The 22,741-nt window shown below is 44.1% G+C and overlaps 2 protein-coding genes across 2 annotated transcripts; one reads left to right on the top strand and one right to left on the bottom strand.

Annotated features, from left to right (window-relative positions):
* Positions 1 to 1,062: 1,062 nt before the first annotated feature.
* Positions 1,063 to 8,833, bottom strand: LOC135392193 (uncharacterized). The gene is made up of 4 exons (XM_064622898.1): positions 7,352 to 8,833; positions 7,068 to 7,196; positions 4,794 to 5,907; positions 1,063 to 1,226 (listed from the first exon to the last, which is right to left on the bottom strand). Exons 1-4 carry the CDS (start codon positions 7,598 to 7,600, stop codon positions 1,063 to 1,065), a joined length of 1,656 nt encoding a protein of 551 aa, XP_064478968.1. The 5' UTR covers positions 7,601 to 8,833.
* Positions 7,971 to 11,433, top strand: LOC135378884 (uncharacterized). Its single transcript, XM_064612045.1, has 6 exons — positions 7,971 to 8,261; positions 8,606 to 8,706; positions 8,903 to 9,005; positions 9,178 to 9,266; positions 9,457 to 9,676; positions 10,898 to 11,433. The coding sequence occupies exons 1-6, from the start codon at positions 8,069 to 8,071 to the stop codon at positions 10,981 to 10,983; spliced, it is 792 nt and encodes a 263-aa protein (XP_064468115.1). The 5' UTR covers positions 7,971 to 8,068; the 3' UTR covers positions 10,984 to 11,433.
* Positions 11,434 to 22,741: the final 11,308 nt, after the last annotated feature.

The raw sequence follows: 22,741 nt of genomic DNA, 5'->3' as shown, positions 1-22,741 counted from the left end.
CAACTCGCATTGTCGGGAACCCTTGCGCACTTCCTACTGGGGCCACCGATTGTACGCAGGTCGTGTTACTGTTATGTGTGCACAGTGCTGTATCCAAATTTTCCTGGTGGATGGAAGTGTTGTCTCGAAGCCGCAGTGAATCACCACAATAAGTCGTACACTGCAGGTTTGGGATGTAGTCCATACTTCTCAGGTGGTCCCACTGATGTAAACCATTTGAGCTACCTGTCTGGTAGTTTCCGCGATTCGTTCTATATTACACCTGTGACAGAAGAGGAGGTTTATAACATAATTTTGAACCTCAATGTATCAACAGGTGCTGGGTATGATGATATCAAACCTAAACCAGTCAAGTTCGTGGCCCGGCTACTAAGCTTTCCTTTAACTCATATTTGCAATTTAATATTTACGACTGGAGTATTCCCTGAAGGGCTTAAAGTCGCGCGGGTGACACCCATAATTAAAAAAGGTGGTGTACCTGGCTTCAGTAACTACCGACCAATTTCTGTTCTTCCCCTATTTTCGAAAATTGTGGAGAGATTGTTAAACAATAGATTAGTTTCTTATCTGCGGTCATGTAATGCAATTACCACTGCCCAGTATGGGTTTTTGAAAGACAGTTCCACAGAATCTGCACTTTTATTCGTGAAAGAGCGAATTCTGGAAAATTTTGAACATCGTCTTATGACAGCTGGTTTGTTCTTAGATATTGCGAAAGCATTCGATTCCTTAAGCCACAAGATTTTATTGGAGAAATTATCGTTCTATGGTATCCGGGGTATTGCTCATCAGCTTTTCAATGACTATCTCCATGGTCGCTCCCAGTATGTTGTTGTAAATGGTGTGCGCTCACAAACGTTACCTGTAACTAGTGGTGTGCCACAGGGGTCCATTTTAGGTCCCACGCTATTTTTGGTGTTTATCAACGACATTGTAAATGCGTCGAGCGATGTTAGTTTCGTCTTGTATGCGGACGACACGAATATATTTTTCCCTTGTGAGTCTGAAAATTCAGTTGCAAACAAACTGAACATTTTGTTGAGTGATTTGAGTAGCTGGCTACTAGCGAACCACTTGCGCCTTAACGTTAGTAAGACTAAGTATATGTTGTTTAGACCGCGCGGAAAAATGCTGGTCTCTGAACCAAATGTTGTCCTCAATGGTGCCCCTGTGGCGCGTGTACATGAATTGAAGTTTTTGGGAGTTGTTTTTCAAGAGAATCTCTCCTGGAATAGTCACGTTCAAATGTTGAGGCAGGAGCTCGCAAAGGCTATCGGGCTGCTCAACAGAGCACGAATGATACTCCCCATGCATGTTAAATTGATTCTTTACTATTCATTGGTGTTCTCGCGGTTATCGTACTGTATTTTGGTTTGGGGTTCGACGTCCCCAACCAATTTTTCAGTTATTCAACGCTCCCAAAACAAGGCTGTTCGGGCCGTTGGTAATCTGCCGTTTCTTTCGCCTGTAAGTGACATCATGAAAAAACATCGCATTTTAAGTGTACAGGCTATGTATCAGCATAACTTGGTGTTAAAATTTTTCAAGGAATTTAAAAAGAACCCGGACATTTTTTGTAGTAAATATGGTATTAATACTCTCGTTGTTCCTTATCTCTTACGTACTGCTCCACTGGTTTGTATCCCTAGATGCAGGACGAAATATGGGGAAGAAAGATTGTCTTTCTTAGCTGCTAAGTACTTTAACAGCTTTTATGATTTAATGGTGAAATGCGACTCTGTTCGAACTTTCAGAAAAGAATTAGCAGGTGTTCTCTTGTAGCTCTTCGGAGCATTGATCGATGAATACGTATTGTTGAAAGATTTGTTTTGCTTTTATTACTTTATTATTTTATTACTGCTTTATACGAATAGATTATCGTCTTCACTGTCTTGTTTATTTGATTGTATTGGCTGTGCTCTCGCCATGTCGGGGACTGTGTCCCTTTTGCGCGTGCACATTACCAAATAAACCTGAAACCTAAAAACTTCGCTGCACACAGAGTGCCCTCTGTATTGCCCGCTGACACTCAACTGGGCATAGCAGACAACATCGTCCTGAAAGAGAGCCTAAAAACAGAGCCCGAACAACACACCTACAAAGAGGCGATGAAGAGAGGTTTCGACCAAAGACATTACCCTAGCATCCCAGACGTCGCAGTAGAAGACATGGTGCTAGCGAAAAAAAATATTCCTGGGCAGCGATTACGGTGGTCTGGTCCATTTCGGGTCCTACGAACTGCTCACATAGACGGTGTTCTCAAGAACGTTGTGTACATAAATGACAATGGCAAAAAAGAAATTGCCGCCACAGGAAATATTTGAAAGTATTATCCCAGGAGGGATGGTCTTCGCACAGGAACTGTAAGCAGAGGACGACGAGGAAGACAAGGGGGAGGAGGAAGACGAGACTGTGGGGACGAGGTTGATGTGAGCTGTTATTAAACGGAAACGTTCTATTTTCTCCTTTGACTTTGGTAATTGTAGCGGGAACTTTATAATTGATTTGGTTCAGGACAGCATCGAAGGCCACGACATACAGCAGAGGCGACAGCGGGCAACCCTGTCTGACTCCAGTTTGAACCTCAAAGGGTCCACTTACTGACCCGTTGATGACCACCATACTGCATGGCGCCTTATATAATGCTCTGATACCGTTCACTAAAGCAGCATCAATACCGATCTTTTGCAGTTCGGCGAATAAGAAATCGTGCCTAATATTGTCGAAAGCTTTTTTTTGTTCGATAGTAAGCGCCACGCCTCCTATCTTCCTGTCAGCGGCCCATGTTAAAGTGTCTCTGACTTCTGCTGTTTTTCTGTGAATATTTCTACCTGTAACACCTGCTCACTGGAATTGATATATTTTATCTGCTATTTCGTCAGCCAGTTTGTTTACCAATAATTTAGAAAGAATTTTGTGGTCCGCATTTAATAGAGTAATAGGTCTCCAGGCTTCGAGATGCTCTTTCCTTTCTTCGTTTTTACAGATCAAAATAATATACCCTTCTAAGAAATGTTGACCGAACTCACCCTTTTCCAAGCCCTCATTAAACACGCTTGCAAGTATTCCTTATGAAAACAGTTTTCTACTTTCTATTCAACTCCAATGGAGTATCTATCTACCTTGTCTACTCCCAACCCAGTACATAGAAACTGCATTGCAGTCAGATAGGTCTTTCTATCTAATATGTTCTATAGACTTTCTATACGCTACCAATGGAGCAAGCTTTATCTACTTTCTATCTATCGTGTATGGGGAATCAGAAGTTCAACGAATTATGTTTTGGCTGGTGACTTTGTTCTCGAATATTCCGAGTGGCTGACTTGAAGGAGAGATACCCCGACCATCCCAACTGCGACTGGTTCAGTGCTATACAAGGAGTAATTTTTATTAGAAGCACGCACTTCACAGAGCGTGATAAAAAGGAAATGCACGCAGTTTCCGTGGTATCTGAGTTACACATGGGTGCTACTAATAGTGTATTGCTTGTTTCGAACACGTGTACCACAAAAATTCCGTCAGTTTTTTGTCTATCACTGCGTTCGTGATGCTCTGTGTTGCCAATTAAAAAAAGCCTGTAGGCATAGCACTGTGCGTTTGGTGGTAATAAATATTTCAGCGTTCTAGTGTTACATGGCCATGTCACATTGAAAACATTCATTTTATTAGCACACTGTGATAACACATTTAGATTGAATAACACTGTTAGAATTTTTTGTTTCAATATTTGCATCTTCTTATAGACATGAATAAGCTGTTCTCTCTGCCTAGCGTGTCTCCAAAGACCAGGCTCTGTGCACAGAGCACAAAAATAATGCACCATCACACACAAGTGCAACACATTTTTTTACGCCCTTTGCTGGTGTCTCAACAATGGAACTGCTTTCAGCAACTACTACAATTTCCCCCACTCTAACACTGTTGCAAACAACATCTAGCAACCTGCTCTTTGGCATCAGTTGGGCAAACCGAAATACCACTTGTTTCGTACAATTGCAGCTATTGTGCCCGTCCTGACAAGCCAAGATAATGCGCTGCAGCCTTCCAAACATTCCATTGATTTCAAAGTAGGAGTTTAGTCGTTGTGATTTGTCGGAGGAATCTATGCAGTATGTGAAGCCATCAATGCTGACCTTCGTGAAAGGTAAGCCCTGTGGACTCACTTTCCCCGTTCCGTGGAGTACGACACCAGGCATTTTCGACGAGTACTTTCTTAAGTTATAGCCCTTCAGGAAGTAGTCCATTAGCTTGTTCAGCGAAGCACTCCTGCGGGAATGTGCGCAGGCATTCCAGATTCGTGGCAACGAAGACAACAAACAAAATTTGTCAACAATTTGCGTTTCAGCATGTCTTGTTCCACTGATAAGTCTTGTTAGCCTTCCATTTAAGTCCTCAAAGGGGAAAGCTGAGTAATTCCATAGGGGTCCCCATGTTTCCACAGAATCAACGAGGTGGCTTAGCAAGTGTGCATTGTACGTCATGTTTTCCAAACCATACAATGTCTCATACTCTTTCAAAAAGGAGCGCATTTCTTTACGTGCTTTACGCAGTTGATACAAAGGAACAGACTGTGCAAGCAAAAAAATGCATAAGCTTGACAAATTTCAGCCAGTTGTTGTAGTATACATTGGGCAACAGGCCCCGTAGCACAACAGGTGAAAAAAATAACAACCAGTTCCTCCATTCCGAGGCTTTCCAGTAATGCCTATCTTGAAGTGATCGCGGAAGCCGTGAAAACTCCCAGATTGGTTGCAATGCAGAAAGCCTTCGGTCTAGCTCTGGAAGTAACCCACCAATGCTGTATGGGACCTTGTGTTGCAACCACATGCACGTTGTGTGCCTGACGAAGCCAGAACACACAGCGTGCATGTAGTCGACGACGAAACCAGTTGGGAACACGAAGAATGACAAAAAAAGAAGAACTGTTTGGCCCCTGATACCAAGCTGCGTTTCACCTGTCGAGGCAGCCTTCGTTGCATTCATGCGGAAGGAGAAGTCTGTTCTAGCAACAGGTCTAGGTACACGTGAGGAATATGCACGAACATACCCATTCCCTTTCTCCACCACCTCGCCTTCATGCTGGCACCATGCGCAACCACAAGCACCATTAAATTGAGTCATATCCATGACCATCGCCCTTGCTACAGTGTCTACTGTGCAAGGTCCAGGGAAGACACGTGAAATTATTTCACCGCCATGACTGTCGACCCACTTCACACCATTATGAGGCATATCATTCATTACATCAACGAAGGGCTTCAGAAACGTGTTCATGTTGGGTTTCAGTTCACCGAACCAAAGCCCCGCAAGAAGTGTGTGCTTGGATCGATCCTCTGGCGAAAGTTCATTAACTTGTAGCAGAAGGGGCCAGATAGAAAATGAAGACGATTTGTAAACCGGCACACCGTCTGTATTCCACGTGACCGTCAAGTCATCCTCCTTGAGAGGTAAATCGTGGTAGCCGCTGCTGGTAGTAATGTGATCCATATTAACGAAGAGAGTTCGAGGAAGCTTCTTGAAGTTTACGGAGCGATCAGACAGCAAGTCACTAACTTGTGCTTTGAGGTCCAACATCAGGAAGTAGTGGCCTTTTTTGGTCAGCGTGGAAATGCTGTATGTTTGTTGGCACTTTTCACACATCACTTCACTGTCGTCACCTCTGCCCAGGTAAGCAAGGCACCTAGAACAATAGTAGTGTTCTGTCCTCATCCCTTTGCTGCCCGTGAACTCTTTAAAAAACAAGTACTTCGATGTTGGAATTGCAGCGCTCTCTGGTAAATGGGCCTGCAGGAGCTTGAGAAGCGACTCCGTTGCCTCCTTGGACGTGTGGTGACGAAGTGCATGCCCCATTATTAGAAGAAGGCTTTCTCCTTTGCTCAGTTGTGAGCCTGGATAAAGTTCGGAGTTCTGGAAAGGAACATGTATATGTTATCAATGTATGGTGGAGCAACACACTTACTCAGAACTACATTTCTTTGTGCAACTCCACAGTAAAGTATATGTAGCATGCAAACTAGAAAACAGGTTCAGAAATATGAATAAGTCATGTATCGTTTATCTGTAGCAGGAGACAAGCAGAGTCCGTATATAATAGAGTTGTGCCCATTACTGAAAAACTAACTGAATGCCTTACTTGTTCCTGCGACACAGAAAGAATGACCTCTCATTACCTACAAGTATTGAGTTTCTTTCACGTTACTTCTCCGAAAGAAGCAAAGATAATAAAATCCCCAGGCACCACGTTCGCCCTCTTGCAGACGACAAATAATACGCCTTTTATCGCCGCTGTTAAGTTCAGCAAGGTAGGTCTTGGCTGGGGGATGCAGAAATTGAAATGTATTTTTGAACGGGGACGTCGAACTACTAAGATGGTTTGATGAACCCGTGGATACAGCGCCCAATGGCAAGACCAGAATAATCTCAGAGGAGAAGCACAGCTGAGCACAACAATACCCAAAAAAAGAAGTGCATAAATCTCTTCTTCTCTTCTGGACTCCCAGGTGACCCGGTATACCCCAGTGACACATCTATTGCAAGGTGTCATTCTCTGACCACCCAGGAGCTCTGCTACAGAGCATAGCCAAAAAATGTGAAAACAAGACAGGCACGTGATTTACATCAAGGTGGTCATATAATGTTCTGTAACTCAATACTTGAGTCACGCGGGGCCGCGGCCCTGTCATGCAGTTCAGATATCCACGGACTGAGCCACACAGAAACCATCCTGGGCCTCCATGTTGAAGTGTCAAATTGAAGGTGGGACCCCCCATCTATATTTGCGTCAGGTCACGCCTTTCATGTTAGCCGGGGCACAATAACACGGTGTGGGGACATCTGTTCCCTTCGTTTCGAGTTTGGACGCAGTTAATGAATTATGGACAAGCGAATACAAACTGTGTGGTAAAAGGTATGTCCCCTGCAATGGAGGGCGCGTGATGCGTTTTCCGGGTAACCGGGTTACGGATAAGTGAGACATGACTGTACAGGGCAGCATTACGCGACACCACATGAAAGCAAGTTACCATCTCGCAGCAGAGAAATCAGAAACTAAAGCCAATCGAACTTACCAGTTCATCGTCCTGATGAGAACCAGATGCATCACTTGTAGCGTGGGCACCGCGCAACTCTTCGTCGTCACTAACTGAAGATAAATCATCGGACGAATTGTCTTTGGAAGGTGGTGTCCGTGCTGTGGCCTGGAAATTAAATGCAAAGACGCCCTTTAGGGAGCGGGGAGTGAGGTGCAGGCGAACGAAATGAGCCCCTTGAGTCTATTTTAGCCCGCGGCGGTATCGGTTTATGACTAAATGTTCACTGCACCAAACGCACCAAAGGCAATTTGTGTACCCACCGTGTTGTCGCCATTTCTCTCATCTTCGCTTGGGCTGCCGTCGTCGCTCCTACGTGTTTGAAGTAAATCCGTGTCTGGCTGGGTTGGCATTTCATCGCTGATGCTTGGGCTCGTGTCCGGTGCATCGGTGTTGCTTTGGCTTGTAGACGGTTGATCAGGTTCGTTACCCCAACGATATAAAGTGCTCTGTGGGATATCTTCACCGGGGTGAAAAAGCCACCGCCTGTATCGCTTTGCCCCGTCACTCATTGGCAGGCGCTGTTTCTTGAAAAACTCGACCACCAATCCACCAGCTAAAACGTTAAATGCGCCGCTCTTCACAAATTCACAAATTACCGGCGGAAGCAGACAAACTCCGTGAGCGGTGAGCAGACACAAGCGCTGGCGCTATTTTGCACTATTTTGTGTGTTGCTTCAAATTTCAAAATGCTGTCACATATTGCGTTTCATTTGTCGCTGTTTGAGGGAATAGCACGTACTTAGTAGTGTCAATGTTGAGGTTTGCCGCGAACTTTTTATAAGCAGACAACGTTTTGTACGCTTTGTATAGACGGCGCACTCAGAGGGCGATCATCGGATCGTCCATTGGCACTGGCAAACTGACATAGCCATGGCCGCATCCGTCCGTTGCCGTAGGCCGTTACCTTTCTGTTGCGTGAGATTTGAGTGTGTCATCGCTGTTCGTATTTCAGTCATTGTTCTGGTGTGTTGTCTAACATGAGCCACATTTTGGTGAAATGGATGGCGGAGGAAGCCTGGGACGTATATCCCATCACATGTGTCCTGGACAGTAAGATCGCTGCAACTATCGCCAAGAAGCCCGCGTCCGTTGGCGGGTACACCGGGAAAGTATTCGACATTTTGTGGGATCCTTCGAAGGAGCCTTCGCCAGCCTATTTAGTAGCAGCAGGTATGTCTTGCAATGTTCGTTTTTGAGTCACATCCGTTTTCATGTGACTACGTTGAGAATGTAAAGCACACTGATCAAACGCTGGGTCTGGCTGTAGTTTCGAAACTCCGATGCTTTGCCGTGATTGACGCGGTTATCTCACATGCACCTCCTCGTTATTTCGTCATCGTGCCTTCCAAAGAACAAATTACAGATTCAGTTTACACCGTGGTGCCAATTTATTACTGCCTTTTTTTTTGCATTACTTGTGCACTGGGACGCGTTGAACGTGCTGGGTATTTTAACATGTTGTCAGTCTCGTGATGGTGTGATTGTCTTCACATTGTTGTATTTTCCTTCCAAAGGTGATCTGAACAAAATGGAAAAATTAAGAACGGAGTTAGCACAGCAGTCATCATCTGGGGAACGTGAGCACACTACAGCACCTGACAAGAGTTCTAACACGGTAACATTATGATGCCACTAATTGGGCCTTTTTTTGTTGCTTTGTTGTACACTTGCCGATGTTTTCGTGAACATGCACGAACCCTGCACTTCGCAATACCTTGCTTTGTTGTACGAGTCACTTTCGGTTTCACGACAGGGATAATGTTGTCACTTCTATGTAGTTAGAAGTTTGTGACCCTGTTGTTTTGTTGCAGTCGCAGAGTGAGAAATGCTGTACACACAGAGCTGAGGTAAAGCGACTTCGCAATGAAATGAGGGACTTGGAGGCTAGGCTTCACGAGGCTGAAAGCAAACACGGTATGCCAAGTGCCCGTAGTGGCTAATGTGAAAGATTTTGCCATTATTTCCTGTCGGGGGGGGGGGGGGTCCACATCAATTGTACTTCATGATGTTGCAGCACACTATTGCACAAATGCTGTTTGCTATGTCATTATAAATTGCACTGCACCTAATACTTTCTTTTGTGTAGAAGCAGCAAAAATGGTGAAGCGTCTTGAAAAAATCATCAGCAAGGTCCAGAACAACAATGTGACTTCCACAAGCCATGACGAAACAAAGGTCTGTATGCTTCAATCTGTTACGTTTGGTAAGTTCGTGTGCCCCAACCATTTGCAGTGCCATTTCTGCCAAAAGAAAGCACAATTCATGTCATCCGTGCTGTTATGATGCACAGTGATTTTGTGCACTGTCACACTGGTGGTCGTGCCATAAAAGTTACTCATTTTGCGACATATTCTTTATCCTGGAGGTGGACATTGCAAATGGCGTCTTGGTGGATAAAGTTGTCCTGGATAGGCTCCACAACACATTCCAGGGGAATCGGTGCAAGTTTGCGCGAAACCTTACCCGGATACTCTTCACAGCTGAGGACCTCCGTGGCCGTTCATTGTATGGGACACCGTCCAATGTAAAGAAAGATGCTCCAACGAAGCCAGGCCTTGACAAGACACGCCTGAATGCGATTCTTGGTATGTGGCCTTGCTACTTCCTTGTATCTGTGACTGTTCTATACGTATTATGTGTAGTCTGTAGAGTATAGCAACGAGGTGTACGTGATTAATCATCGCTGTTGGTATTTGTTTCTGTTCGCTGTCTAGAGGCAGTAGTTGCGAAAAGAAATTTACGTTGCTAATTTGTGCAAATTTTGGCACAACCCAGCCGTAATGACACAAATATTTGGCACCATTGGAATGTTGTTGAAGCTGTGAACAGCCACGGGAAACAAGTCCAAGTCCATATGATGTTGCCATTTTTGATGACATAACAGGCTGCGAAAATAAACACATGGACAGGAGAGAGCCGGATGTCCATGCCTTTATTTTCGCAGTCTTTTATGTCAACAGTATGCTCCAACTAGCCCAGCTACGTTCCCTCATCACGTTGCCAGCTTTGCCATAATAGATAAGGCGCTCAGCCTACTGTTGCGTCAAACCTGTGGTGCTTGTAAATTCCACAATTTCCCGTGGCAAAAGCAGAAATGGATGCTTGTTCAAACGTTCTCTGTGGTTTGGTAGCAATAGTGCCCTGCTTGCACATGTCTGACCGATACAAAGCAAATGTGCACCTGATGCTTGGGTGGTGCCTTTTCCTTAAGGAAGAACAACGAAGGCGAGCATAAATTCGTTGTCGTGATAGAGCCAATCCATGTCACAGATCAACCAAGCAGCTTAAAACTGTGCTTCGGTACTGCCAAAGAAGTACCGTGGGCCTCCCGCTTGTCCACCTTCATTTATCAGTAGGGTGCAGACTTCTACTTACAGACTCTAGACTTTTCATGGTTAAGCCCAGTGGCCTTTCGCATTTTTTAAATTTTGTGGTTATGTGATGTTTCAGTTTTCTCAGTTTTCAACCATTTCAGCTGAGTTTAAAACTACCGATTATGTAGAAGATACTATGCTGGTGCATTGCTACCTGTAACATGTCACTTTCAACACGTTTTATACTCTTGTGTGGTCAGATGAGCACGTAGATATATTGGCAGACATTTGCTATAGATATGAGGAGAAAAGCAGTAGCTGTTTCACAGTTGAATTCATGGCGTGATGCTGCTCGGTGAAATGCATGCTGACGATGCGACGTACATGCTGTAAGTCATTAGGATTTGATCCCTTATGTTTAGTGCTTGAACTTTGTTTGCTTACCTGTTCACTTGCAAGCTTGGCATTGTCTACATTTATGCTTTTTTCCAGATTACACATCAAGCAAGTTCGGCACTCCGCTCCCACCTATTAAAAGAAGCCTCGCCTCCATGTTGCTGAACCTAAAGGACGCTTGAGTGCACCTCTGTGTTAGCCATGGCATCACGCCGCAAGTAGTTTCTGATTGTAATTTTTTTTTTGTTATTATGCCAGAAGGTCCAATGGCAGTCTACCAGAACTAGTCAACTTTTTCTGCCACCTATTTTTCAGCCACCCGTTGTGTTGGAGATCAGGGTACTCCTAGTCAGTTGTATTTTTTCATGACATGTAGCATTTGTACTCACATTTACTGTTGCTTGATCTGTGCCAGGCACACACGGTACCTGGGGGTAGGTTGTCATTCACACAAGAAAAATTTGACCGTTCCACATGTTACAAAGGTTTTTAAGAGCTCAGCCGATAGACTCAGCTATTGGTGTAATTTTTACTGAAAAGCACAGTGACTAAGCAGTGAGCACATGCAGCTACAAACCATAAAGCGATTCAGAAATCAAGTTCAGTGCAAGCTTGCGTGCAGAGTCCGCAATTCGTCAAGTGACAGTAATTACACACACACACCATATACAGGGTGTCCCACCGAAAGAGGGCCAGGGGCTAAAAAAAAAACGGAGTGCTTTACACAAATGCAACCAACTGTACGTGCTTGGCAGTTGTGTGGTCTATCAAAAAAAATAATTTTTCATCGCCCCTTGTCAATTAATTAGCGGTAATTAATTTTCCAACGTTTTAATCATCGGTTTTAGCTCCCAGATGTCAATGAGGAGGTTGTAGTAGATGTCGAAAGAGACACAACTGACGTGGTTCGAGGTCGCTATGGCTTGTGGTTTCGTTTTTTCCCGAGCTTAAAAGTCCGGCAATCCGGCACCCGCGCGCGACGATTCCAGCGCCCTCCGGCGTACATTGACTTTGATATTAGCACTTGGAGACCATCCTTGGGCCACGTCACACAAGAGGAAGATATTTCACCTGTTTCACGGCACACGTATCAGAGTGCACTGCAATCGTCGCACGCGGGCGCCGAATTATGGGAAGCGCTCTTTGGTGCGCGCGGCTTCAGAAACCAATTTTTAAACCCGGGAGAAAACTAAACCACAAGCCATAGCAACCTCGAACCACTTCAGTTGCGTCTTTTTCGACATGTACTACAACTTCCTCATTGACATCTGAGAGCTAAAACCGATAATTAAAAAGTTGGAAAATTAATTACCGCTAACTAATTGACAAGGGGCGATGAAAAAAAAAATTAGACAGACCACACAACAGCCAAGCAAGTACAGTTGGTTCCATTTGTGTAGATCACTCTGTTTTTTCATTAGCCCCTGGCCCTATTTCGGTGGGACACCCTGTATAGCAAAATTCTGGAAAGAGTGTTACAAGTGCGTGACAAATATGGCAGAAAAAGAGGAGAGAGGAGTAGCCTGGTGACAGTCTTATAAGTCTGCAGTCTGACAGTCTGCAAATAAGGTGCAACATGTAAGGCTTCAAGGGAAAGTGTGCCACAATTATTGGCGCAGAGGGGAAAAGAGGGGGCATCACGTCGTTACCGCATATGGCGCCCAAACAAGTCCACAAGCGTACACAAAACATGAAAATGCAGAGAGACGACTGCTGATGACATAATGATGTCTTATATATGCCTACAAACTTGTCTAGGTTCCACAAGTGCTAACGCTATGATGCCCCCTCTCCCCTTCTTTCCTCTGGTGCGATAGCTGGTCTCAGTAAGCTTGTAAGGCTCTCGCCGGGCTTCTTCCCTCTTTTTTTTCTTTTGTCGGTCGTATTTGTGACACACTTGTAACACTCTTTCCAGAATTTTGCTATATAATGTTACGTTTAATAATTGTTACCTTATGAAGTGCGACTCTGCACGCAAGCTTGTGTTAAAGTTAATTTCTAAACACTGCTTTGTGAATATTTGCTTTTGTCTTGCTTTAGGCTGCACTGCTCCACATTTTTCCTGCATACTGTAACTTCACTAAATGTAACTCAATTACTCAGCATAGATGAGCTCTTAGGCTTATCACAGAAAAAAGTGATGACTACATCTCTGTGGACAGCATGACTGAATTTCTTTACGTACTTTATCCTCCAAATGGTGGTGTTCATCAAAGTGGGTAACTTTTATTCGTGGTGTCGTTGTCTTTTCTCCCGCAGCGAGGGAACAGTACCATTCAGGAAGTAATGTGGATGCACAGCCAAAATTTGAATGCCATCTTGCCTCAGTGAGCAACTGTTTTGGTGTGAAACATTTAGCCCATTTATTGCGGACGTTATGCTAAAAAAAAACTCTGTGCTTCCTAAGTCAAAGTAATTTTTTTATTAGAGCTTTCATTTTAACAACAACAAAACTGGGAACTTTATGACCTGCCTTGATGTGTCACTTATCATTTTGTACCATGTTTTTTAATTGCCACTTTTCCCTGGCTACCCTGCATGGTGAAGGAAATACATACTCCTGCTCAAGTACATTACACCATTAGCCTTTCACCACATTTTCTTGTGTCCTTATGTACCTGAATGTATGTTTGAAGTGCACATACAATAAATTTTTGTTTTGTGTGTGCAGCAGCTGCATCTTCTGTTTCCTGCGCAGTGCATATATGGTGCGGCAATATGGAGGGCAATAAAAGAAAAATGGGGGCTCCTTTCCGCCACTAGAATAAGAAACCAGTGCTACAGGTGAAGTAGCACCTGTTTCTTATTTAAGTGGCGAAAGGGAGCCTTAATTTTTCTTTTATTGCCCTCTTCAAAATATTTTGTAACCCGTTTCGTGACGCACCATGTGTTGACAGTAAAGTCCACTTCATATAGTACATAAATACAGTCAGTATAGAAAAATGAGGCAACTTTGTGTCCTACATGAACACAATCTGTATAGAAAAATGGGGCAACTTTGTATTTTACATAAATACAGTCTGTATAGAAAAATGGGGCAACTTTATATCCTACATGAATACAATCAGTATAGCAAAATGGGGCAACTTTCTATCCTATGTCTAACTACTTTGTTTTCAATGTATATATAAATGCTTTATCTATTTTCTATCCAATAGTATTCCCATTTATTCATAGAAACTCCATTCGGAGTAGGTACAAGTTCTAATCTATTTCTGATGCGCTCTATCTAGGGTTTCCTCTAGAAATTCTATAGCAAATATAATTTTTTTTTTATAAGAGATCGGCCCCACGAGCTCAGCGTATTTGCTGTAAAAGCCGTAGCCTAGACCATCACGTCCAGGCGCAGTGCCTCTACGCATGCCCTTTACTGCAGCAACCACCTCCTTCGTTCTGAAATGCAGGCTCTGGCCATTAAATGGGGCGTCGCAGCCAACTGTTTGCTGGAACTGCATTGCGAAGAAACGGCGGCCCTCATTGGCCATGTCTGTGGCTGCTTCCAGCCTGTTTCCCTCAGATGATATGAGGGAGCTCATTATACGAGCAGTTGGGCCCAGAAACGGCCGGAAGCGCCTATTGGTCAACTAAGTGACGTCATTAGTGACGTTTTCCTGTTTTCGTTCGTTCGTTTTTTTTTTTGTTTTTTTTTTCGTTGTTTTGAGGCATGTCAGCGGCGTTGGAGTCGTTCTTGGTTCTGTGGACCAGGCGAAAGTATTATGCATTACTACGATGAGTGGATGCAGCGACATTTGCTGTGAGGTGTATGGTGGAAGACGCGAGTGATTGCCCAGCCATGACAGCCGTCGGCCCCTCAACGTTAGATGTTTTTGGTTGTGTGCGCTGTGCGCCGTGTTTATAAAAAGTATCCGTTGATGGGGTGCGATATGGGAGACATATGATCCAACGACGGTTGCTGTGACTGCGAGGTGTTGCGTGTGTGTGTCTGTGTGACGTGCATGTGTAACTACACGAGAGAATGTTAGCGCTCAAGTCCGAGACGCAGAAGTGATCAATCACTTAACTACCTCGGTTTTCTTGCATTCCATTCTGGACTGTTGCTTAAATCTTGAAATCTCAATCTGACTGCTTGAAAGCTGCTACGGCATGAGTGCTTGAGAAGTAATCGATGTCGTATTTGAGCGAACTTCTATCCCGTATGCAAAAAAGTAAGCCTGTACCGATTTGCAAACGCAGTGACCATGTCAGCGTGATTATCACTTGATGAAGATTTTGTCCCCGTTGATCTTGATTGAAAGCACATGTCTCGTTTGTGAAAGACCCAAACCATATTAAGGACAGGCAGGCATCCTGCTTATTAGATCTGAGAGAAGATATCTCCCTCATTAAGTTGAACAGCTTTGGTATGCAGCACATGTTTATGCAGAACCCTATAGGCTGAACGGCATGTGGAGTGGTGCGAGGAATTAAGTGAAATCCTTGTGACAGTCCCATGTGCCAAAATCCCATATCCTTACCATTTCCTTTCTTCTTTCTTTCTTATATATTTCTTATTTCTTATCCATTTCCTTCCAATGCATGCGTTCTCTCTATGACATTACCAGGGTTGTAAAGTAACTAGATACTGATGATGATTCGTGTTTTAATGGCGCAGCAGTAAAAGTAACTAGATACAAATAAGTGAATATTTGTAACTAATTACTTTTTGTGATAATTGTACTCTTTTTCGATTACATTTTATTTTATGTAACTGTATCTGTAACAAAGTTACAAATTTCAGTAACTTGTATTTGAAATCAATTACTTTTAGCAATTACTTTTGCCCAGACTCTGCATTTCTTGGTAAAGAATCTGGCATCTAGCAACAGTAAGCGGAATCCGCCCGACCCAACTTCCAATCCGCTACGAATCCACGTACGAAGCCAAACGCGGCTACCACATTTTTTGAGAAGCACATGGCGAAGCAAGTAGCAGCATGTAGGCGTCTGCGGCGCTGCGTTTTTTTGTTGTTCGTGTTCCGCTACGGCGACGCGTGGCTTTTGGTCTCTGGAGATGACGGAGAATAAGGACACTGAAACGTCATAATGCTGTGATGTCACGGGGACGACTAGTGAAACCCCCATTGGATTCCCTTGGCCCGTGTACGAGTCTTACTTCTCGTTTAGTGGAAGGAAAGCAAACGGGAACGCAGATGTTCAATGCCGACTTTGTAAGCCAAGAGTGAAGATTCTAAGTGTGGCGTTGGGGACAACTTCCAACCTGAGGAAGCACATGATGGTGAGTTTGAGTTGAATTGTTTTATCACCAAAGCTGAGCATAATGACGAGCAATGAGAATGAGAGGGTGGCAGTTTATAGGCCTGGAGTTACTAAGACATGGCGAAATGCCCCTGTATGTGGACGCTGTCGCGTAATGAACGTCTGTTTTTGTATTTGTTGCTTTTCATTGCCGGTATTTATGCCTGAGAATTGTGCACAATTTCTGAGGTTTCACCTGTCGCAACTGCGGGATGTAGACAGCCCAAAAGCTTCGAAGACCAAATCCAAGAGGAATGCAGAAGGCATTAAGAACAGCAGCGGCGCAAAGAAGACCAGAGTTTCAGCTCAGCCATGCACAGAGACGTTCAGTGCCAGAGGTGGAGTTCCTTCCCAAGGTGGACCTCAGGTCTTAGAAAAAAAATCACTGTGGTATTTACGTGGTTGGAAATCGACCTTCCTTGCAGGAATGCTGAACACACTCGTCCGCAATCTCATCGTCAATGCAGCATTACCATTCTCACTGGTGGAGCACCCGGATTTCAAGGCCCTGATTGACTGTGGCTTTCCCTGTCGCCACTTCGAGAGCCGCCCTACGTTAATGTCAAGGTTGCAGCACGATACAGTCAGCATGAAGCAAAAGCTCATCCAGCAAATAAAATGTGTTTGGTGCGTTGCAACTACTGCTGATTGCTGGTCTGTTCAAAAGCGGTATATGTACATGAGCTACCAGTAGGGGTCATATTGTTTGTTCGTGACAAGTTCTGAGCTTTGATTTTCTGTGTTCACAGGTCATACCTCGGCGTCATGGCGCATTGAATTGACACAGACAGTGGTATGCTAGAGACAAGGTCTGCTGTACTGGCATGTCTACAAGGCAGCCACACCTACGATGTGTTGGCAAAGGATCTTGATCAAATCTACAACGAGTACGAGCTGTCAGACAAGATAACCTACACCACAACGGACAGCGGCTCTAATTTTGTAAAGGCCTTCAGGTAAACATGATGTCCGGTGATCATAGCTGCCCTGCCGTCTAGAAATCAAAACAAAAGTGTATTCATTTGTAGCACAGCATTATATTATGCATTACATGGCAACAATGATTTATTTCCATGTGGTAAAAAATGTTCGATATGATGGCCAAGAATTCATCTCATTGCTCTTATAATGCATTCCAGCCACTTTGGAAGGGATTCACTTGACGAGCTTCAAAGGGGTAGGATGCGAGGAGGGTTGCCACAGTTGTTTTCAATGGAAAAGTAGGTCGTTTCTTAGAATATGCCCCTTTCATCTGGCCACGAAAAAAAATTTATGCCACGGTTCGGGTACTTCTGAATATACCCTGCTATCGCAAAGCTTCCATCGTAGAGACAAGTAAACGTTGCTGTTGCCAATACAGATCTGGGGTTGCCCATGTAGCTTTGATCAGTTTAATTATCATATTTAATAATTGTAAATTTCTGGGGCAAGAAAATTTGCAATATGGTATTTTCAACCACAGAGAATTGAATGGTATGCAAATAGAGAATGAAACGGGAGACAGGGAGGAAAGACATACAGCACAACATGTTATTGAGGCTGGAAAACGTGATTTACTGTCTTCCCATATTTTTCATGTTTCGTCTTTTACCCTCTGTTTCCAATGTTACCAGCTCGTCTGCGGCCTTGGACTTTTGCTGTTGAATGGTATATATACCAAGTGGTTTATGATGTACAAAACCATCCCTCTAAGTGGGGGCTTTAGGCATCGTGAAACCCTTGCTCCTTTGACCCATGAAGGGGCAAATTATCTACAGATTGAACACCATTGCATTGCTTACTATTGAAATTTCAATGAAGGTGTCAAATTACAGCTGCTTATCTCAGTGTAACAAATTGTGCTGCCCTTTTAAAGCTTTGTGGCGTATGCGAACCTGCACAAGTCTTTTTCAAAATTATAGAACGGATAATGTTCTTGAAATGGAACAACAATGTCTGTCTAGTAACAGTGGTCGGGGCCAGTATGAATATCCAATGCACTGTCGCCATCTCCCTTCAAGGAGCAGACTAAATGTTCCTTCTCAGCATATGTTGGTATTTTCATTATTACACTGTCATGCTTCTGTGTTTGCTTCTTCTTGGTGGAAAAGAACCGTAGCAGTTTTTCTGCTTTTCTGTTGTGTGCAGTAGATGGCGGGGATTTTGCGGCATCCTCGTTTTGTGTGATGTCCTTCAATATCATGGTGAGTTTTTTTTAAATACAGCCTGGCAACATCCTCGGAGACAGCACCAGTTTTAGATTGCCTGTGATAGCCTCGGCCACAGTAATCGACTTCAGCGTGTATGGTGTGTCCTGTGCTGCTGCTTGTGTTTCCTCAAAATGTTCAATTTGAGACACCAGTCTTTTGGCATTTTCTTCATAGAACTCTCCAATTCGGACATCATGGAGATCTTGCTTCAGATGAGTGCTTGCTACAGCATGCATGTGCTTACACATGTTGAACTTTACCATGTGATCATAGCAAGTACAGGTAAAGGAGTGAACACAAGCGTGGCATACTGAACGGAAGAGCTTGCAGCCCTTGCAGGATGCATCAAGCCTTGCAACTGTATATTCCAGTTCTGGGTTTGTCTGTGACTTGACGATGTGTTGTTATCATCACAAGCAGTAATGTTTGTCTTCGGAATGCTTGCAGATGATCTGTGTTTGGACTCGATGGTTTGCACTCGATATGTCTTTTTTCCTTTGCAAATCTTAATGAGTCTGTCGTACAACCTGTCCTCAGTGAAGCTTTCAAGGCATGCAAGCAATTTGTCAACCCTTCGGTTGGATTTACCGTCAAGGTACACATGCTTGAGGGTTTTGTGGAAGGCCTCCATGTACATATTAGTGTTCATGCCTGCACACTTGCGGAAGCACAGAGCCCACTCTGATGGACGACAAGCGTATGTCCTTGAAAAGTAGTGACCAAAACGTTGGGTGTCATTATTTTCTTGTAGCTTTTCTAAGAAGGCGCTGAGGAGATGAGTGAATTCTTGCTCGTCATCACAATGCAGGGGGACTCTGCAAGTCTTGTACAAAGTTGCACGCAGGACACCAGCAGGCACCATTTCATTTATTTGTTTGCGCCAGTTTTTATCCACGTGCCAGGAACATGATGATGATGATGATGATTCAGGTTTTTATGGCGCACAGACAACTAAGGTCATATCGTGCCAGGTACATAGTAGCTTCCTTTTTGGTTCACTCATTGCACTCGACCAGCCGTTGATGTACTCCTTGGCATCATCTGACATAAACACATCTGTGTCTATCAGCCCTATTCTTTCCCTTATCTTGGAAAAAAAATATGCCATCACATCCGAGTTCACTTTGCTCGAGATACAGTAAGCACAGGGTATCCCAACACCAAACTCATCTACAGTTAGGAGGGTCGTCAAATGAAAATCATAGCCCGTGGTGCAATGTGTTGTGTCTGTGCATATTTTGTCTTTGCCAAATGCTTCAGGAGCTTCTGCTTGAGGGGGTGACATAAGTTGATGATGATGACTCGTGTTTTAATGGCGCAGCGGTAACTACGACCATAATGCGCCAAGACCAGGTGACCAGGTGACATAAGGTACAATGCAAAGTCCTTGGCATATACATTGACAGGAGTAATGTCGTTGTGCTCCTCTTGTCCTTGCTTTTTATAGAAGAGCACGCAAGAGTCTTGCCCAGAATGTCTCTTCACCCATTCTTCCACACTTAGAGTATCATTTTCATGCAGTCGTTCTTTATGGTTGATTCCATAATGGGTGCATATATTGTGTAGGTCCTGTCTTGACAGCTGATGCCTTCGACTAAGGGCAGAACCAGTTGTCTTTCTGACTGTCTTCAGAATGGCGTTCATTGAAACACCATCAGCAAGTTTGTCTATGAGAAAGAATAAACAATTAAGTACACATACCCAGTACATTATATGAATTCATAATGGCATGTGCACACACACACCCCAACAAAATATGAAAGGGCAGTATGTAATATATATGACATATACGAACTAGCTATGGCTGACTTCTCAGTTCCTGTCAGATTCAAATGGGCAGGATTCAAATAATGTCCGAAGTGCGGACTTTGGTAATAAACTTCAACTTTGTTTGATTGTACACAGGCTGTCATGCTTGATAAGCAAACTCTGCCTGTTTTGCATGAACCTTGGCTTTTTTTTTGGCTCCTGTGGCCTTTGCTGCGTGATGCTTGCTGCTTTCTTGACCGATGACACTCAAAATAGTGTTTCGTTGTACCATTGGATAGCTTTTTGACATCTGTAGAGGCTGAGTAGCTGACTTGGTTGTCTTACTCCTCCTGTGCTTTCCAGTCCAGAAATGCTGGAGAAAAAAAAATCTGAAGATTCGAAAATTTCAGCCATTACTTTTGCTACCACGATAACAGTATTGTTGCATATATTGTCACACATAAAATTAATGACATGCGTATGTTCACTATGAAAAGTAGCAGTAAGGATCTGTACCTTGCCACGAAAGGAATGTCAGCTTGCTGTGTTGAGGTTTGAAGTGATGCGCTTCTGTGCTGTGATGCACAAGGTCCGAGAGATATCGAAACTTTGTGTCGGTGCACAAATGACACACGAGCGTGCCGCTTTGCAGGTGTACGTTTCAGCAGTGTTCAAGCATGTTCTTGCGTTGGGAAAACGGAGGTCCGCGTTGGGAAAACGGAGGAGGGAAAACGGGAGTCCATATCGTTTCACTTCGCCCTCCCGCGCGTTCCTCCGTCTCCCCTCGAAAACACGCGCACCGCGTGTTACCGCGATATCACTTTCTAAGCACGACCCAATCACTTTTCAAAAGGTTAATGCGGAAAAAATAAAATCAAGTCTAGTATAGTCTAGCCTGTCAATCTAAAACGATGGAGACTCAACGGTTACGTGGATCCGGGAAGCCGTATTCTCCTAAGAAGAGTCAACTATCAGGCGTCAGGTTGCATAGTGCGCTGTGGAACCTTTCATTCGTGTGTTTCTGTTCTGAGAGAGTCTTCTTCTTCTGGACTGAACGAAAAAAGAGAAAAGGAGTTGTCCCCATTGAGAATCAGTGTGGGTCACGGCCAATGTGTCCCCACGAAACCCTACTACACTGCTCATAGCTCCGAGAGGCAAACACTTACAAAATGAACGTGGAATATCTGTTGTTCAAACTTTTCGAACTCTAAGTAATTAATATACAGGGTGTCTCTTTGAACGTGTCAATAAATTTTATTTAAAGAGAGCAATAAAAGAAAAAACGACCGCTACTTTTCTGCTACTTGAGTTACAAACAGGTGATGATGATGATGATTCGGGTTTTTATGGCGCACAAGCTACAAACAGGTGATACTTTTGATGTGGCACTTGTTTGTAACTCAAGTAGCAGAAAAGTAGCGGTCGTTTTTCTTTTATTGCTCTCTTCCAATAAAAATTTATTGACGCGTTACGCGAGACACCCTGTATCGAAAAATGTAAAAAAAAGAGAAAATTACAGTGAGGCTTTGACATGGATTATAATTATAAATATGGAAATGCTACTATTTCATTTACACGTGAGTGTCAATGTTTGTACACCAGCGCTGCCAAAACAATAAATGCCTTAAAGAGTTCACTTTATGTTGAATTGTGGACAGTGTTTATTGCAAACCACCACACAAGTTATTTCACACGGTTACAGCTCATAATAACTCTCACTAAGGAGGAACGTTCATGCCTGGAGTTCCCTGCAAGTCATCTCCACATTAATGCAAGGACGAAATTTTCCGCAGGTTATACACAAGTCGCACGCAGCCGGCACGCACGAACTCGTAGTCACATCGGCGCTCGGATTCCGTCCTCTTCCCTCTTCACAGCTGACGAGCAGACGAAAGGAGAGAGAGAGGGAGAGAAGAAAAACGCCGGGGGGGGGGGATTATGTGAAAGGGTCGTTGCGTCGTTGCTGACGTCACTGAGCTGACCAATGGGCGTTTCCGGCCGTTCCTGGGCGCAACTGCTCGTCTCATTATCCCCGTCGCCCGCTCCGCCGCTTTGGCAAGCAGCTGTCGGGAGAACCACGCCTCCCGTTCAAAATCGTCGCGCGCAAGGCGGTAGCGTAGCCCCTCCCAGAGCAGCCGGAAGTGTTCATTCGCCGTCGCTTTATTCACCCCGGCCAGTGTCGACTCTCCTCTTTCGAGGGCACGGAGATGTCTTTGCAGGCGCTCCATTTCCTGCCTTTTCATTGCCGCTCTTTCACGGCTCCATTTCTGGAGGCACCTTTTAATATGGTTCTTTGTTTTTGCCCACCAGGCAATCCAAGACTGACTCCCGTGGGGCCGTCCTCGGAGTATGTCACGCACGTCCATGTCAATGTCAGCGTTATCTAATAATGACATATTAATCCTCCAAGGCGCAACCCGGGAGCCATGGATTCCTATTCCTCCTAAACTCGCAAGGACTGCCTTGTGGTCCGTAATACCAATTGTGTCAATAACTGCGATGTTGTTTTTCTTTTTGTTGCTTAGTGCTTCAGTGCAATAGATTCGGTCTAATCGGTTAGCTGCTGTTATTCTAAAGCATGTGTAGCCCCTGTCGCTGTTTGCAGTATGCACCCAGAGGTACTTATCATTTTACAATTTAATAGGAAATCTAATTCTTTAGCTGCAGCGGCGTTGCTGTGTCTGCCCTTGGAGCAGTCATTTGCTGTGTCAATGACACAATTAAAGTCGCCGGCCGTTATAGTACTT

Source organism: Ornithodoros turicata, chromosome 1 (assembly GCF_037126465.1).
Source record: "Ornithodoros turicata isolate Travis chromosome 1, ASM3712646v1, whole genome shotgun sequence".
Lineage (NCBI taxonomy): Eukaryota > Metazoa > Arthropoda > Arachnida > Ixodida > Argasidae > Ornithodoros > Ornithodoros turicata.
The sequence above is the reverse complement of the archived record's forward strand: the minus strand, read 5'-3'. Positions and strand labels throughout refer to the sequence as shown.

Bases quoted from the DNA above. Each gene is read 5' to 3' on its own strand.
- LOC135392193 (XM_064622898.1), bottom strand. From the start codon at position 7,600: ATGAGTGACGGGGCAAAGCGATACAGGCGGTGGCTTTTTCACCCCGGT. The intron at 5,908-7,067 runs GTAAGTTCGATT...GTTCCTTTCCAG, and splicing joins CTCATCAGGACGATGAACTG to AACTCCGAACTTTATCCAGG. The intron at 1,227-4,793 runs GTGGGTTACTTC...TGACTATTCCAG, and splicing joins CAAGGTCCCATACAGCATTG to GAGAGATTCTCTTGAAAAAC.
- LOC135378884 (XM_064612045.1), top strand. From the start codon at position 8,069: ATGAGCCACATTTTGGTGAAATGGATGGCGGAGGAAGCCTGGGACGTA. The intron at 8,262-8,605 runs GTATGTCTTGCA...TTCCTTCCAAAG, and splicing joins AGCCTATTTAGTAGCAGCAG to GTGATCTGAACAAAATGGAA. The intron at 8,707-8,902 runs GTAACATTATGA...GTTTTGTTGCAG, and splicing joins CTGACAAGAGTTCTAACACG to TCGCAGAGTGAGAAATGCTG.